The 18364-nt window shown below is 38.1% G+C and overlaps 1 protein-coding gene across 4 annotated transcripts in view; it reads left to right on the forward strand.

Annotated features, from left to right (window-relative positions):
* The window catches only part of LOC145343834 (choline kinase alpha-like), a 61807-nt gene extending 44146 nt beyond the window's left edge, over positions 1 to 17661 (forward strand). For all 4 annotated transcript variants that reach the window (XM_080190238.1, XM_080190237.1, XM_080190239.1 and 1 more), the window contains 9 exons: positions 129 to 242; positions 1322 to 1455; positions 2831 to 2935; positions 5022 to 5080; positions 6047 to 6134; positions 8981 to 9089; positions 11761 to 11867; positions 14774 to 14855; positions 15053 to 17661. In XM_080190238.1, the coding sequence (XP_080046364.1) occupies positions 129 to 242; positions 1322 to 1455; positions 2831 to 2935; positions 5022 to 5080; positions 6047 to 6134; positions 8981 to 9089; positions 11761 to 11867; positions 14774 to 14855; positions 15053 to 15112 (858 nt within the window). In that variant the 3' untranslated portion in view covers positions 15113 to 17661. The remainder of the gene's footprint in view (positions 1 to 128; positions 243 to 1321; positions 1456 to 2830; positions 2936 to 5021; positions 5081 to 6046; positions 6135 to 8980; positions 9090 to 11760; positions 11868 to 14773; positions 14856 to 15052) is intronic.
* The last annotated feature ends 703 nt before the right edge of the window (positions 17662 to 18364 follow it).

Here is an 18364-nt window from a genome sequence, read left to right on the forward strand (position 1 = left end):
CCCCAGTTTTGGTTTATTTTTAATGAGAATGAATAGCCACAAATCATTTCAAAACATCTGACACGTATGGACATAAATTAATTTTAGAATCATGCCTATTAATGTGTTTGTTTGTCCCTTTCACACAGGGAGCCGATGCCATGGTGTTGGAAAGTGTTATGTTTGCTATCTTGGCAGAACGATCACTTGGTCCGAAGCTATATGGAATCTTTCCTCAGGGTCGTTTGGAACAGTTCATTGCAGTAAGTCTGATTTATCTCTGGCAGTGTGAATCATTGATTGCATTCTGTTGCCTCTGAGCTACTGCTGCTTGTGGAAAATGAAGGACGTGGGAAAAATATCTTGGCAACAAGCCATTAGCCGCATGTTGTTAGTGTTATTATTAAATGTTCCACGGTAAAAATTAAGCCTCTCTTCCAACTGAACAATCTCATTTGAGCATATTTTAAAAATTTACATGTTACTCAAGTTGCATTTTACTAAGATAGACGCCCCAGTTGACACAGGAAGGAACCAATCTCTCACTCCCAAAATCAAGCTTTTTCCTGATCTTAAGGTATAAAAGTTGTCTTTTATGCTGAACTACTGGGCAGTGGACTACTTTCTAAAATACATAAATAGTGAAAAGCCAGTGAACACCTTTCAAAATTAAATTAATTTGTAGCCAACCAAGATATTTGCATACCAATTGAGTGAAATTTCATGGGACTTGCTCAAGAGTCTACATTTCAATTAGATCTGCTTAGTGTAAATAACATTTCCTGGGATTGTCAGTGTACCGCAAGTGCTCTCAAATAGCAACATTAGTTTGGAAAGATCATGTTCAGCTATTTGGCCATGTAATTGATTCAGAATTCACAGCCCCTTGATTTGTATATCCCTTGCTACCAGTTTAATGCACATCAATGAATTTATTGCAGACAAAATCTGGTAACATTCATTGACAGTATATAATAATGTGTGTGTGTGTGTGTACGCATGTCTGTGCTTGAGCTATCAATGTATAGATGAACATGAAGACATCATAAAGATACTTTCCCTTCTCTTGAGATTACACTTTTCAATCTTTTAGTACAAGAGACATAGTAGGTATGCGCAATTAACAAAAGAGCCAATAACGTATGCTATAAAAAGCAGTTAAATGTAAGGAAAAGTGTGAATTTGAAAATGAATGCAATGTTTTCAGACCACACACTAGCAGTTTGTATACAAGGGCATTTATCATAAATTTTGCATATTGGTGTAAATAACAGCAAGCTAGCATTCGACATATTGTACGTATTTGCACTTGTCACACAAGTATTGTATTACTTTACTTCAGAGTCGGAAACTGGAGACCAGGGAATTGGCTATTCCAAGTATTTCAGCAGAAATAGCGAAAAAGATGGCTACATTCCATAGAATGACAATGCCATTCAACAAAGAACCAACCTGGTTGTTTTGTACCATGGAGAAGTGAGTACCTAACTGGCACATTTAACTTGCACATTACCTTTAAACAATATTTGAATGTTAAACAGACTAGTTTTAACTTGACTGTATTTTAAGGGTGAATAGATTACATTTTTGAAAGTTGATTTGATTGTTCTTCTATCTACTGAATTTAAAGTAGAAGGTTATTCTGAATGTGATTACAGTTCCCACCACTTACATGCACATATTTACCACCGGCGATTAACAATAACCATTTCCATCACACATTACAAAGGTTTCATTATTTTCAGCAATTCATTAAGCTCTTTGCACCACTGAAGTGCAATTACTTAATCTTTTGTACCTACTGTTTAATGGCACTAATCATGGTAGGTTGAAAGGAATAAATTAACTTTGAAAACAGTGACAGATTTGCATGTTAATTGAAACCCTCTAAAATGTCCTAACATTTCAGTGGTAATGCCACCTGGGGAGGGGGAGGGGAATTAAACAAATCAAAAAGGAACCATTACTTACTTCACAAGAATCTAAATCACAGAGTTCTTAAATTACATCAACTATCCATATTTGCACTTAAAGTGAAAAGAACATTTTGATTGCATGGATTAATGAATTCTACATTTTTTTTGAAATTGCATACTTTGAACCAGATCAAAATATCAGTAATATATTAATTATTGGGCTGCATGGTGACACAGTGGTTAGCACTGTTGCCTCATAGCACCAGGCACCTGGGTTCCATTCCCGACTTGGGTCACTGTCTGTGCAGAGTTGGCACCTTCTCCCTGTGTCTGAATGGGTTTCCTCCCACAGTCTGAAAGATGTGCTGGTTAGGTGCATTGGCCATGTTAAATTCTTTCTCCATGTACCTGAACAGGTGCCTGAATCCTCATTCACACAAATTCACCTTTGATCAGCGAACACTAATCAGGAGAGGGAACCGTGTCACAATTATTTCTGTCCCCCAACTTCCCAACTTGGAGATTCTGTAACCAGGGATTTGTCCTTGTCCTTTAATAAACTATGGCAATATTTGTTTTGAGATTTATTGTATATAAATGAATTTGGACATATCCTTGCTTACCATTTGACAGTTTGATTATCCAGATAATTTAATTGCATCTAACAAAACATAGAGGGTTAAGAATTCTTCAGAATAGTCTATGTGGTACTGGTGCATGCATGTGAAGATTTCAACTGCTTTATATCTCTAATAGATTTTGCTATCTTCAGAAATACATTTAAAACTGTGCTACAAATAGCAGCCTGAGAAATTTAAAGCTCAGTGATTACATTGGTTTCTGCATTTCAAGCTTAACTGTACTTTTGTCAAAACAAAGCCTTTATATGTCTATACACTGTTGACTTGTATCACAATATTTTTCATTAATGATAGGTACTTACAGCAAGTGATGCGAATCAGCTTTACAAGGGAGTCTCACGTTAGAATGTTCCATAAACTTCTCAGTTACAACCTGCCACAAGAAATGGAGAAGCTGAGGTAGTGCTTTATTGAATTAATAACATTTGCCATTGTGCTCTTAAAATATATAAGTTTTAAACTTTCCAACATTTAAAAAAAAATTGAGTTGAATTTGCCTGTTATAAAAAGGTTGTATGAATTTCACAGTTCTTACACATTTACCAGCTCTGATGCAATATATCTTTTGGATTTAGTGTCTGCCACAACTCATTAACAGATTTTGTGTCTCGTGATCTACCGTGCACCTTTTACTGATCAATAATTAGTTTAAAGTAGTGTGAGCCAGAGATCTTAACAGAACTTAGGGCAACACGGTGGCACAGCGGTTAGCACTGCTGCCTCGCAGCATCAGGGACCCAGGTTCAATTCCAGCCTCGGGTTGCTGTTTGTGTGGAGTTTGCACTTCCTCCCCATGTCTGCGTGTGTTTCCTCGAGTGCTCTGGTTTCCTCCCACAGTCCAAAGATGTGCGGGTTAGATAGATTGGCTATGCTAAATTGATCCTAGTGTCAGGGGAATTAGCAGGGTAAATATGTGGATTTACGATCTGGGTGGGATTGTGGTTGGTGCAAACATGATGGGCGAATGACTTCCTTCTGCACTGTAGGGTTTCTATGAATCCTGTTGTTTGTAGCAGCAATGATAATATTGCTTATGTAGTCACATGTGTTTTCATTTTATGGAAGGCAAACTGAAAAATAATTTGAGGTAAAGAATGATTGTAAACCAATCTGTTTATTTATATGAATACACAAGAATTCAGTTTTCAGTGTGATTCACCTGTTTCCCATGGTTGTTGTACCAGAAAATAATAAAGCACACGACTCCATCATTGTTCTAAGAAAAAACTTTTTCAAACTAACTGGCTGTGTTGGTCTTTGCCTCCTGCTGAGTCACTTTGGGGTGAAATTGGTCTTTTCAGAAAGTGCAAAACAGCTGGTAGCTAATCAGCAGCCTGTTTTGCACCAAATCTGATTTTCTTTCTCCAAAAACGGAAACTAAAATCAGACAATTGGGTAAAACAGGCTGCTGATCAGTTATTTCACAGCAAGTTTTACTAATCGTGTCTCCTGGAAGGTTTCAATGTGAATAACTATTCCAGGATACAACAAAGGTGACATTTATATAGTTAGCTAAAAAGAAGTAAACTTAAAACATTTGAATCTGTGACTTAGTTTTTCCCTAGGTTAGTAGAGGATGCTTCCTGGGAAGACTAAAACTCATTATGCCCCAGCTGTTGATTCTTCCCACATAAGCAAATATTCATCCAGAAATAGGCTACCTTCTTTTCAAAAGCCCTCCAGTACATACCTGCAGCAATGGCTATTTTATACCATCTTAGTTCAGTTTTGGAAACTTTGTAATTCGATCTTCTGGGGTTAACCTGAGCCAAACCAAACTGTGCAATATTATGCATCAACTGGCTTGGTACAAATTGGGCAAGTATTATGAATGCATGCTGTCAGCATTGAACCTTGCTCATTGAGAATAATCACAATCAAGTTACTCAGAATTTCTGATCTAGAAATGAACCGCCAAGTATTTGGGTGCAAGGGTGGGGGGGATGCTGAATCTTGACCAAATTTGTATTTATATTCCTGGATTTGTTTTCATATGTGCGTTACTTTATGTGGCTTTTGTTTTTACAGTGAGGTGCTCTAATTCTGTCAGCATCTTTAATGAAAGAATAACTATAAATGCTGCGTTTAAATAAGTGTTGTTGTTTAAAAAAAAACTAACTTGACTATAAATGTTTTGCAGATCTGTTAGTTATTGGAAGATCTGTTTTTAAAAGTGCAACATTGCTATTTATTGCAAATGCTTGTGTTGCATCTCGCAGAAGTAACACAGTTGTATCTACTTCGTAAGAAGGTAGCTTGAACATTTTAAATTGCAAAAATGCTTCTAATGATCACAACTTTTGGATAGCAAGATGTGCACTGGTTTTACTACATGACCCTCAAACCAAATTGTTGTATCAGTACATTCTCTCCACTAGCCATGGTAAAATGTAATTCCTTCATCAGTTAGTACTCCGAGGTAATAGAACCTGTTGCATTTGAGGCTTTATCATATCATTTAATGTCACTCTTTCATTCTGCTCAGGTCTCTGCTTCAAGCAACTCCTTCACCAATTGTTTTCTGTCACAATGACTGTCAGGAAGGTAAGATGGTTTATGCTTTATGCACAAAAGTAAAAGTTGTTAGAGTTGATTTGATTTATTATTGTCACATGTCTCATATAGTGAAAGGTATTATTTCTTGCACGCTATACAAAGCATAATCTTCATAGAGAAGGAAACGAGAGAATAGAATGTAGTGTTACAGTCATAGCTAGGATGTAGAGAAAGGTCAACTTAATGCAAGGCAAGTCCATTCAAAAGTCTGATGGCAGCAGGGAAGAAGCTATTCTTGAGTCGGTTGGTACGTGAACTCAGACTTTAGTACACTTTTCCCGATGGAAAAAGGTGGAAGAGAGAATGTCTGGTGTGAGGTCCTTAATTATGCTGGCTGTTTTGCTGAGGCAGCGGGAAGTATAGCCAGAGGCAATGGATGGGAAGATGATTTGCGTGATGGATTGGGCTACATTCATGGACTTTTGTAGTTTCTTGTGGTCTTGATTTGCCTTATCGTAATATTTAATCACTTTCTGGAAGTTGGTTTAATTTGAAATTATCTGCAGTGCCTAATTAGGCCAAAGTGTAAATTCTTCACCTTTTTAAGTTCATAATCTCAGCATCATGGCAAAAGCTGGTCTGTAAAATGGCAGATGAGGTCATGGCAGATTGTTGGGGAAGGTTTGGCACAGTGGTTAGCACTGCTGCCTCACAGCGCCAGGGGCCTGAGTTCAATTCTTTGATCACTGTGAGGAGTTTGCATATTCTCCCTGTGTCTGCGTGGGTTTCCTCCCACACTCCAAGATGCGCAGGTTAGCTTGATTGGCCATGCTAAATTGCCCCTTAATGTCAGAGAGATTAGTAGGGCAGACGCAAGAGGTTACGGGGATAGGGTCTGGGTGGGATTGTTGTCGATGCAGGCTCGCTGGGCTGAATGGCCTCCTCTTGCACTATAGGGTTTCTATGATGCAGCCTGTATCCAATATATCATTTGACTTTTACTTTTTATCCCAGGCAATCTCCTGCTGTTGGAACACACTGAGAACTCCAGTGATCAGAAACTCATGCTCATTGACTTTGAATACAGCAGCTATAACTTCAGGTAATTGTAGTTTCATTTTGAAATGCCAATGAGATTAATGGAAGGGAGATGTAGTCCTGATTGGGGTCTTCCTGTAGTATCTGATGATAACCAGTCATCCCTGGTTATGCATAACAGCTTCTCATGGAATCTTAATTTTTAGAATATTTGCACAACCTATTCTACCAAATCCTTAACCCTTGAAGTCTGAATATTTGTGGCATCTGGATGTTGAAAGATCCAATCAGTTTCTAACCAGGAGAGATTCATCAGTTCAGGTAATTGGATTGAGAATATTACAGCAAGGAATATTGTGATTTCTGAGACAGTTGTATTGGGAATGCAGATTTTATATGACCAACTCAAAGATGTGTCTTATCCTCATTAAATTTGGGGATTAGAGTCAACAGGCTGCTGGAAATCATCGGTTTGGGTTCATTGAAAATTCGAAGTAAAAATATTTTGAAGATGCGCATCACACTTGCCATCATCTACAAAGAAAAGAATCTAGTTATGTTTCAGCATACTGAAGGCCAAAGGATAAACTGGCATTCTATAGAGATTGGAAAAACAGACAAAGGAGCAAATGGATGTTGTGGAAAATCGATGAATAGACCTAATACAAAGACTGAGATATATCAAGGGGGTTGGCGTATAGGGGTAAGAAAACCCTGCTGCAGTTGTTCAAGGCTTTAGTCAGCCACATCTAGACTATCGTGTACACTTTTGGTCTCCAAGGATACGCTTGACTTAGAAAAGGTGTAATGAAGGCTCACGAGATTGATTTCAGGAAGATAGTTCGCCATACGAGGAGAGATTAAATAGAATGATTCTGTATTCTCTAGAGTTTAGAAAAATAAAAAGTGATTTTTAATTAAACTTGTGCAAGTTTTAGAAAATTGAGAGGAATATTTGGAGAAACACCTTTTGTGCACTATTACCTTTTGAATACTGTGGCTTACAATAGTCATGTGACCTCAGGTCATCCTTGGTAACAAAGGATTGGGGCAGAAGCCATTTTTACATACCTAAAGGAGTAAAGAAGGGTGTGTGTGTGTTGGGGGTGGGGGGTGGTGATGGCATTGAGATAGAGCATCAACCACAATAACATTGAATGATGAAGCAGGCTTGAATGACCTAACCTGCCTATTTTTATTGTGTTTACACTGAATAAACACCTCCCCGTCTCTGTGACTTGATGTCAAATTTTGTTTGATAATGCTCACGTGAAATGTCTTTACATCTAAGGCAATATTTAAATAGAAGCTGTTGTTGTTAAAGCTACTCAGCTCAGCAACTTGTTTTTGCAGCACTCTTAATGTAATCAGAAGTCCTGAGGTTCTTTACAAAAGCATGATAAAACAAAACGTGACAACAGGTCATATAAGAAGATATAAAGTCAGATAGTCAAATGCCTAGTTAAAGAGATGGGTTTTAAGGAGTGCCTTAAAACGGGAAAGTAAGCTAGAGAGACAAAAAACTGCAAGGAGGAAATTCCAGAGCTTCTGGGCCAGGCAACTGAAAGCACAGCCCCCATTTGATGTAGTGATTACGATTGCGGATGTTCAAGAAGCCAGAATTAGATGAACACAGATCTTGGAGGTTGTGGGGCTGAAAGAGATTACAGAGCTATGGATTTGCAAGATAATGGGAGGATTTCAAAACAAGAATGAACATTTTAACGTCAAGACCATGTTTGACCAACTTAAGTAAAAATGTAAATTGCATTTATAGCTGTAATGGTCTTTCCTGGTCCCATGCTAGCAAAGCTGTTCCTGTGTCTTTTCCGTTGTATTTATACCCATTCTAATATGATGTTCCCAAAACTGCATACTGTTAATTTGTGTCTAAGACCTTACACAGATTCAACCTCACCACTGTGTTTATGCATTCTATGCTTCTACATACAAAACTAAATGTTCAATTTGTCTATATGGGACCTTTATTTACTTGCATTGCCACCTTTTAGTGACCTGTATATCTTCCCACTGTTGTCCCTCTACTTAGTTTAACATCTTCCCATTTTATGTGCACTTCCCTTGCCCATTATTAAATGCAAAAATGATTAACTTCATGTCTTTCTATCTTGAACTATGTCTATTTGGCCATCTGCTAGAGTATCTATATCCTCCTGCAGCATTTCACTGCTTGCTGTACCCTGTCCCCATCACAATCTGATATATTTTGATAATTGTGCTCTTCCATTCATGTATTGGACAGATTTAACTGTGGCTTTCATAATGGAGGTGGATACAATTTTGTCTTTTAAAAAGCGTTTGCAGTTACATGGATATGATGAGTATGAAGGCTTATGGCCAAAAATGGGCAATTGGGACTAGCTTGGGGGTTAAAATTAGGGGCAGCATGGATAAGTTGGGCTGATGGGCCTGTTTCCATGTTGTAAACCTCTATGAATCTGAGAATGCAGGATTAAGGGGAAAGATCAGGGGGAGTGGAACTAGCTGAATAGTTCTTGCAGAGAATCGGTGTAGACTGGGCACATTGAATGATCTCCTTTGGTGCTGTAACCATTCTATATTGTACATGTGAATACAAATCCTCTGGAACACCTCTATCGTTGCTTTACAAATCCGAATTATAAAGATATATTGCAAGAGAGTAACTTAAATGGGTTTTCTGTTTGTGAGAAACATGAACTATCTATAAAATAAGTACGATAGGAAGATGCTATCAGACAAATTTGGTCACTCCATTCATAGAAAGAGGAAGTTTCCCACAAAAGAGATATTATCACCATAAATAGTTGGTTGTGACAATTCTTCATTTTTTGTTACGTGCATTAAAAACTGAGATGTGGAATGAATAAATAGTATTCCAGTTGCCAAAAACATCATTTTTTATTCCAGAGGGTTTGACTTTGGAAATCACTTCTGTGAATGGATGTATGACTACAATTGCGATGAGTATCCGTTTTTCAAAGTCAATTTCAAGAATTATCCTTCCAAAGCGCAGCAGGTATGTTCTTTAATTTCAAGTGAGTCCTTCTTTAATCCAATTGGAAGTATACAAATCATTGAATTCCAAAGCACAATATGCAGTGATTCAACATTTTAGCCTAAAGTTTTCAACCATATTGCTGATTTGTAAATCATTCATTTTCCTGAGTTACTGTAACCCTGGTTTTATTTCTAGATTGTCACATTTAACAGTTTAATAAATAAAAGTAAGATCGATTCAAATGCAGTTTTAAGATAATTATATAGCATTTTCTGGTACCCACCTGAAGTCTACACTTGATGTTATGCACTGATCGTTGTACAATGCAAATCTCATCAAATGGACCCTGTTTTCCATCTGGCATGCTTGAGGAAGGTACCAACCAATCAGCAAAAATAGGTATTGCGAGATGTTGGGATTACATATTGATGGCACTCATTTCCCAGACTGCTCTTGAGCAGTTTGGCCTAAAAAGGTTGACATCATCCATCATCATCAGCAACCCCAAAAAATGGCAGCCAAGGGATGAGCAGGTCCCTGCATCCTGCTGATGTCGGGCGTCCTTCCCCATGACCTCAGTGATAGCTCTGCATGTTATTAACGAGGTGCTGGGAACAAAACTTCAGTGTTAGAACAGGTTGCATATTATAACGGTACACACTCCAGCTCTGGAACAAGGGCCAGGCTTGGCACATCTTAGATTGAGGATAAGGGTGGGTTTCCATGTGGGAAATGTTTATGAAGTTCCAGCAGACATGGCATTTATTTCCAATTTCAAAGGAGGAGAGACTTCTTAAATATTTTGAGGCCTTGTGTGTGGTCACAGTACTATTATATTACCATTTGCATTAATGCAATTTGATCCTATACGTGCATGGACATTTGCAGAACAACTTTACATTCACCCTATTCTATCTACTCAACTCCACTATATATTCAGGAATGCGTGGAGCTGTGAAGCTCATTGGTGCTGAGAGAGTTTTGTCTATGTCAGTGTGACAAAACAGCAAGGTTGTTTTACAGTGCCATTGGATGAAATAGTCCCAACTTAATCATAGTCCCTGGCCAAATGGTGGGAGCAGTATTGGGTTGAGAACACAAAAGGTGAAGGAACAGGTGCTCACACTCTTTATCTGAGTCATGGTATTAGCAATCGTCCAGTCTGGATTCCCAATCGATCAGGGAAGGCAGAAAGGATGACATGGTGACTCAGTTAAAAGATTAATTTCTAATTATGGGGACCCTGGAACAGGTTAGTTACTTGTCCACAGTGGCAAGTTGCTGATGGGCTGGGAAAAAAGTATTTAAGCCAGAATGCTAAGCTAAAACTGCCGTTAAGTTTATTGCAGTATTTGAATGCCTTACCTGACAACTGCTCAGGTGTTCCTCATTCCCCTTCAAACCTCCAGTGAAATCACAAAGTGGGTGGGATGATAGTGGAATCCCAACCCAGTACCACTTTTAGGCAATTTAACTCCATGTGTGCTCAACTCTGCCGCCTCCTTTTGCCTGAGAACACTTCACCATAGGGCAAGACTCCTGTGTTCTTGCTGGTGGTGAGCTTGAAGGCAAGAAGGGCATGCACTTGGTTGGGTTGATGGTGTGCCCTGGATGCCACTTGCTATAAAACATGATATACAGTTGTCTTCTGAGGAAGATGCTGAACAGTATGACTACCATCCTTGCACCTCCACATTGTAAGTAAGGACTATAATATACATCCAGGGTTTCTGTACAGCACCATAATGGCATTTGCTCACAGACTCAGTTTCCTGCTTCCACGTTCATTCTATCCTCCACTGCTTTATTTTTAGCTAATCAATTCTTGCTTCATTCACCCCTTGAAAAGACTGCAGAACAATAGGGGTGTGTGGGCCTTTAAGGACTGATGAAGCAGACTGTTGTGTCCTCTCAATTTCCAGCCTCTTAAGTAGGTAATTGGGCAGCAGTCAGGCTGGATTGAGCCTGTAGGTGGAAACCTGCCAGAGCACTAGATTTTGGAAATACAAACTGGCTTAGCCCTGCCCAGTTTGGATGAGATAAGCTTCTAGTGCTTCATTGACAGAAAACAGTTGTATTCCACGATTTTAATAAGAGTTTTTCAGGATGGCTGTTCAAGAAAACAGCATTACTTATATTTTCAAAAAATTCTGCCGAAATGCCTGTGGTTAATACAAAGCAGTGTAAGTTAGCTTTTTATTCAGCAAAGTTCAGAAGGTGAATATAGATGAGGGAGACAATTGGCCCATCTGCTTCAAATCCATGATAATCTACAACTCCACATGTCAAAACTTTTGATTCTTTCTTAAACATTCGATTTGAGCTTTCCACTTGGAAAAGCATTCTGGATAATTATTATGCTGTCTGAAAAAGTACCTCCTAACATGAAATCTGAATTCACTTTTCGTCAGATTGTACCTTTGATCTCTCCATCTTGCAACCGTCGGTTCGCATAAAATAGTGTTGGAAATTAATCTTTTCCACTCTGCCTAACTTGCACACGTCTTAAGCTGCAATTACTTAAGTGTTCTGATCATAGACTTTGTCAGTGATGTCAAACCAACAAATAAAAAATATTAAAAGTTTTGCAATTGCTTTTTTTAATTTGAATATCTTTATTGCAGACTATATAACCTGTGTCAAACTAGTTTCTCACCCAAATTCCATTTTATTATTATTCTGTTGACAGCTCCATTTTATCAGAGTTTACAGTGCTGAGTTCCAGAATGAATTTGACAACTTGGATGACAAACAGATGGCAAAAATGGAGGACCAAATGTTAGAAGAAATAAATAGGTAATTATAACAACTGGTGACACTTAAAAAAAAAACAGCCTTTTTTTCAAACTGTATGATTTAAAAGGTGCAACCTGTTTCTCGTGAATTTGTAAGGTAAAACTAAATTCCAAAATAGGAAAACATACCAATGAATCCAGAGGCATTATAGACACAGTGAGTGTGCAATGACCAGAAAATGGAGTATAATGTGAGAACATGTGAAATTATCCCTTTTTCACAGGAAGAACAAAAGAAGCACATTATCTAAATGGTGAGACATTGCCAGGCTCTTGAAATGCAGAGGGATCTACGGGGTTCAAGTGTATGGTTCACAAAAGGCAACTATACAGGAAATTAGGAAAGCTAATATAACATTACCATTTATTGCAAAGGAAATTAATGCAAAAGTACCAAGATTATGCTTCACTTATGCAGAGCATTGGTGAGACCACATCTGAACTGCTCTGTACACTGTTGGTCCCCTTTATTTAAGGAAAGATGGAAGGCAATTTGGAGCAGGTTTACCAGACTAATACCTGGAATGGGTGGAATGTCATTTGAAGAAAGGTTGGACATACTAGACTTGTATCTGCTGGAGTTTGGAAGAGTTAGAGGAGAATTGATAAGCTCCTGAGGGTCTTGTCAGTGCTGTGAAGAGGATGTTTCCTCTTGTGGGACAATCTAGAACTAGGGGTTTGTCCAGTTAGGACAATGATGAGGAGAATTCTTTTCTCTCAGGCGTGAGAATCTTTGGAATTCTTCCCCAAAAGATGGTGGAAGCAGAGTTTTTGAATATTTTTAAACAAGAGGTAGGTAGATTCTGGGTAAGAAAGGGCTGAAAGGTTATCAGGAATAGGTGGGAATGTGGAGTTCAGGTTATGATGAGATCAGCCATAATCTTATTGAATGGTGGAGCAGGCTTGAAGGGCCCGGTGGCCTACTCCTGCTCTCTCCCAATTCATGTGTGTATGAATCAGTTCAGTTAACAGATAACTGGGTGCAATACTATTTCTGTTACAGAAAATGGGTACCCAGACTCTGGTATTACTTTTAAGGAAGTATATTTGAAGTGCTGTTTTAAAGATTTGTAGCACCATTTTAAAGCTACTTTGATAGAGTAACATTCTCCAGGTTACTTAACCACTCCAAAGTTGACTGAGTGGAATTTTAAATTGCTTTCCTGAGCAACCGGAAGCGGTGCCCACCCACAGCTGGCATGGTACTTCCTGCAAGTGCATCAGCTTTCAACTCAGCAGCCTGTGCAGAAAGTGGGGGTGGATATCCTGCTAGACTCTTGCAGTATGTGTTGTACCTAACCACCACCTCTCCCAGTGGCGCCTTGTGAGGTCAGGGATAACAGGTGTGCTATTCCAGGGTTTGCAACGAAAGGTAACACTTGACCTGCTGTGGACCATTGCCACACAGTTGCTCTCATTCGCCACAGGACAGTCCAGCTGCAAATTCTATTGTGTACCTGGTCCCCGGGCTCACATTACAGCAGTTCAGACAGTATGCTGTCCAGCCTGCCTTCCCTCCGCAACTGCAGAACTCCTGCCTTGCATTAAGATTCATTTCCTTTTGTCTGCAATAATGGTACAATGGATTTTCACATCATCTGCCTATTTGTTCATTTTTTGGGGTGCAAAAAAAGTAGAGAAATACTAAGCAAGTCAGGCTGTCCTAAAGATTTACTGTGGTGATCATTGCTCGTAAGGACAGGTTTCATGTCCTGATGATTGTGTGGTGTGTCAGTACCATCCATTGATTCTTTCAGCCTCATCATCCACTTCCTTCCATGTTTGTTTCAAAACCGTGCCCTGAGAGGCAAGCAGGACTCCCTCCCTTGCCAGTAATCTGCATCATTTCTATTTTGTGTTGTCCCACCACAGACAATGACTTCGAACATTTATTTTGTCAGCCGCCAATTTTTCTTGTTGCCCAAGGTTGATTTTCATCCCATTGGATCCAATTGGATTCAAACACAGCTTCTGGTGCTATAAGGACAGTATTTAAATCTAGTATATGGTAACCTCAAATTCTCTGACGTACAGTTATCTGTAATTTCAGTTCATACAAAATTTAGGGTACATCTTCAAATTTGGTTCCTCTGATGCTATGATTGAAGCTTAAGGAATATGTCATGGGTGGCATGGAGGCACAGTGGTTAGCGCTGCTGCCTCACAATACCAGGGACCTGGGTTTGATTCCTGGCTTGGGTCACTATCTGTGTGGAGTTTGCATATTCTCCCCATGTCTGCGTGGGTTTCCGGGTACTCCGGTTACCTCCCACAGTCTGAAAGATGTGCTGGTTAGGTGCATTGGCCAAGATAAATTTTCTCTCCATGTACCCAAACAGGCTACACAGAGGATTTTCACAGTAACTTCATTGCAGTGTTAATGTAAGCCTATCTGTGACACTAATAAATAAACTTAATTATAAGGAGATCAATTAAGTTTTAATAGGCAGCAAAGGCAATGTAGCCATTGCTGAATTCTACAAGCTTCCATCACCTCAAATACAGAATCAAAATGGTATTTAGCAATCTTTTAAGTAGTATTTAATAATTAAAACATGATTGGTAAGCATTATGATTTTATTTTCATTTTACCATTTTCATCAAGTAATTAACAAGTAGATAGTATTTTGGATAGTTATGGTATATTGCTCTTTTAAGATGTTTAAATGCATGTCTGCTTTTGAAATAAGCTTGTGGAATGGATAGTGTTGGCCCAGTACAATAGCTTTTTCTTAAAATACTAATGAGAGAGTGTATAAAGCACAATATATTTTAGACCAGTGAAATTACATGTCATGGTATTTTATCCTGTATATTCCTACACTCGTCTGTTAAGCTATTCCTTTCTGATTATATTAATTAAACTGTGCACCTGTGTTAATATTTCTATGTATTTAAAATTTTCAGATACGCACTTGCATCACATTTCTTTTGGGGCCTGTGGTCCATTATTCAGGCTCGGATTTCAGCAATTGAATTTGGATATTTGGTGAGTTAAATATAAAGGTTAAAAGTTTGGAAAGAGAGCATGTGTGGCTTTAATTTACTTTCGTACACTTCTTGTTCAAAATGGTAGCATTTTTGATCTTGAAATTGAATACCTTCTCAATAGTAGGAAACAGGATATAAATAAAACACAAATTTCCATTCTGAAATATTTTCAGTTGTTAATGATTTCTTCCACAGGATTATGCTTTAGCGAGATTTGAAACGTACTTTGAACAGAAGAAGCAGCTAGGCGTTTGATGATTGGAAAATATGCAGGAGAAGTCAGCGTCGTTCAGTAAAGACAAAGACACAAGCAAACTTAAGTGTCGGAGTCAACTATGGAAAACCACAGCAGTGTTCAGCAGAGATATGGACGGTGTGGATTTGTTTCATGTGGTAGAAGTTTAGAAAGTGGATCTGTAGAATTAAAAACAAATGACACGAATTTATGGTCTGCAAGAAAAAAAAATGAAGACATGTTTACTCTTTCAGAACTTGCTTTGTGAATAGAACTTTGAAAACTGCAGTAATGTAATATTAATCTGTGCAAAATTGCTAATTAATTCTCTGGAGTAGCTTCCATTTGTTAAGTAGATGTTTAGTGTAGTGTACATCAAAACCTTCCTCCAGCTGGAAAATGTGGCTTATCATTTTGAAATGCTTTTTACATGTTTTTTTTGTGTTTTTTGGGAGAATGACTTTTAGGTAAAGTAGCACAATACAAGTGAGAAATAAGTTTAAACTCTGACGTACTTGCCTAGAAATCTCTATTAAGACAGATTCGTCGCTATATATAGTACAATGTGAAAATCAGTAAACCTACTGAAGCCAAGTTTGGATGTACAATAAATATAATTTTGCTTTATTAATAATGACACAGCTAGTGAAAGAATATTGGAACCAAGCTGTTGTAATACAACAGATTGACATCTTGAGCCAGACAGGGCAGTGGTACCCTTGACCCTGTTGATGATGGACCAGTTAGCTGACTGACGGGACCCAAAGGGATAGACCTGTCACTGGGGAGGAGGCAGGAATCTTTCCAATTGTCTTCAGATAACCTTACAATAAGTTGATCCTAGCTGTTTAAGCACGGGAATATTTTGCCATGAGCTGTGCTGGTATCTGCATGTTTTTAACCTGTTAAACCCCATGTGTACCATTATGTACACTTGGATAATCTCTAGTTCTTAGCTGGTACCAACCTGTGCCTACACTTACTTTGATCTTTTTTGGAGTATGCCGCTATGGGGAGAAAACGTGCACTGTACATCTGGCAATCAAAAGTCGAATAATGTGCATTTCTCGTTAAACACATATGGAAAGTTAAGAATGGTTATAGTTTAGAAAACTAGTTTAGAAAATAATTCATTGGTTAGGATATTAATTTGTAGTGGTTTTTTGGGTTTTTTCTTTTATATTATTATGTTGCTGAGCCTCTGTGTTTGGAAAAAAATACAATTACATTAATGTTGTTATTCCCTCATTCTAAATAACAAATGTAAAATAAATAAGGTGAACTGCATTTAATGGTTGGTAACAAGAATTGTAAGTTTGGAGCCTGTTATTTACAGCCAAATCTCTGAAATGAATTGGCATAAGTTCTCCCCTGTTTCAATACTACAGTGAAAAAAGGTGAAATTCTGTTTCAGCATGAATGCAAAATGCATAACAGAAGATTAGTTGCCCATTATATACCCTGCCCAATTTTTCTTTCAGTCAAGTCAAAGCGAGCCAGGCAGGATATAGAATGGGCAGCTAGTTTGCATCATGTGCTGCTCTCTTGCGGAAACTGAATTTCAACTCCGGTACGCCACATGCTAACATTTTGTGAGGTGGCCAATCCTGCAGTTTAATTTGCAATGTTTAATTTCCAGGAAAACTGCAATGTGAACTTTGAGTACTACTGTTGTCAGTTTGCTGTGCATGAGGTAGAATAACAGTGACCAATATTTATTCATAGCTTTTTCTATTGCTTATTGTCTGTAACCCAATTGATGTGCCCACATGGAGGCATTTAAGATAACACCTGAGCCTTTTCCTTTGTCTTGTTGAACATGGAATACTGTGTATATAGTACGGATGACATTAAGACCAAAGCCAAACTGATTGGAATGCAATATTTTGCAAATTAGGGAAAATATCTGATGATATGTCTGCCTTGACACTACTACTTGAAGTATCTTGAGCACAATACTATTAATGAAGCTGCCACTAATATACAAGTTAATACATACATGTAGATTTGTAATTTTTTTTGCAGTAGGTGATGCATGGTAAATGTATAGATTTTAGCTCATCATAGCAGTTAAATTTCTTACTGGACATAGACATAAAAACTCAGTGTCCGGTAAAGTTCCAAATCCTAAAGTAATAAATTGTTTGTTTAAAGAGCTCTCTCTAAGTCAGACTAAGCTAATGACACTCAATTTAAAATGTGAAATTTTTGTATGGTATTACATTTGGGTAACACTGAATTATTCTTAGTGCAACGTTGCACTGTTTCTGACAATAGCCAACATTGTTACTTTTGTGTAGTACTTCTGCTTTACTAAGAAGGTGCATGGGTACCTTTTAAATGGTGATCTTTTCTGTAAGCCAGAGTAATTGCACTATAAGCAATCAGAATTTACCTTGTGTTGATTTGTTATAAAAAAAAATGAATGCTTTTACATTTTTAATGCAGTGAGGTGGTGCATTATGTTTATTATGTTGATGCCAAATCAGTTGTATTTTTGTAAAATGTCACTGTATGCACAGTTTATGTACTGACATCAAATCTTTTATTAAAGCTTTTTTTCCTGATGGTGTAAGGAAGTACTGGGTTGTAGCATATTTGCTTTACTGTCTTGTCTTGAAATGGCTAAAGATGGCCATAGGCCATAAATTCCTGTCAAATCAATGGAAATTTATAAATGCAAGTAATTCCTTGTACTGTGATTGCATTAGGTGCAGAGCATTGAAACTAAAATCTCCAGTAGATACAATCCTTTTCCTCCAGTTTTAATTATTCAATGTAAGATCATATTTCTACCATCTTGTACAAAGCTTGTTGAAATAGGGCCTCTGAAATAGGAAATGCAAACAAAGCCCATGAAATAGAGATGGGAGGGAATATAATGTGTTTCCAAGACAATGGCAAAATTCCGAATGGAAAGACCATAAGTACTTTTACTAGCTTTGAAACCCATAACTTTCAGAGCTCTCTCTCTTCCTCCTGGTACTTCATTTTCACTGTCAAGTGTGTCTTTTTGAGGGAAACATGAAGAATTTTACCACGAGGCAACTTGTGACTACTGATTGCACATTTTGCCAAGGCTGAAGGACAATTCGCTAAGAAGTGAAAGTCCAAAATCAAGGATTGGCAGACAAGTAAGAGTGCAGCAATTTTCTTTTGTTGCCTCCCTGAGGTGGCTACCTCAATAGTGCTCTTAATGGCCATAATGCCCCTCTCCTCTTCCTCCCACCCCTACCCCAAAAATATTTGTACAGGTTTGATCCCAGAAAATG

This window comes from Carcharhinus amblyrhynchos, chromosome 6 (assembly GCF_965287045.1).
Source record: "Carcharhinus amblyrhynchos chromosome 6, sCarAmb.v2.hapA, whole genome shotgun sequence".
NCBI classification, from domain to species: Eukaryota; Metazoa; Chordata; class Chondrichthyes; order Carcharhiniformes; family Carcharhinidae; genus Carcharhinus; species Carcharhinus amblyrhynchos.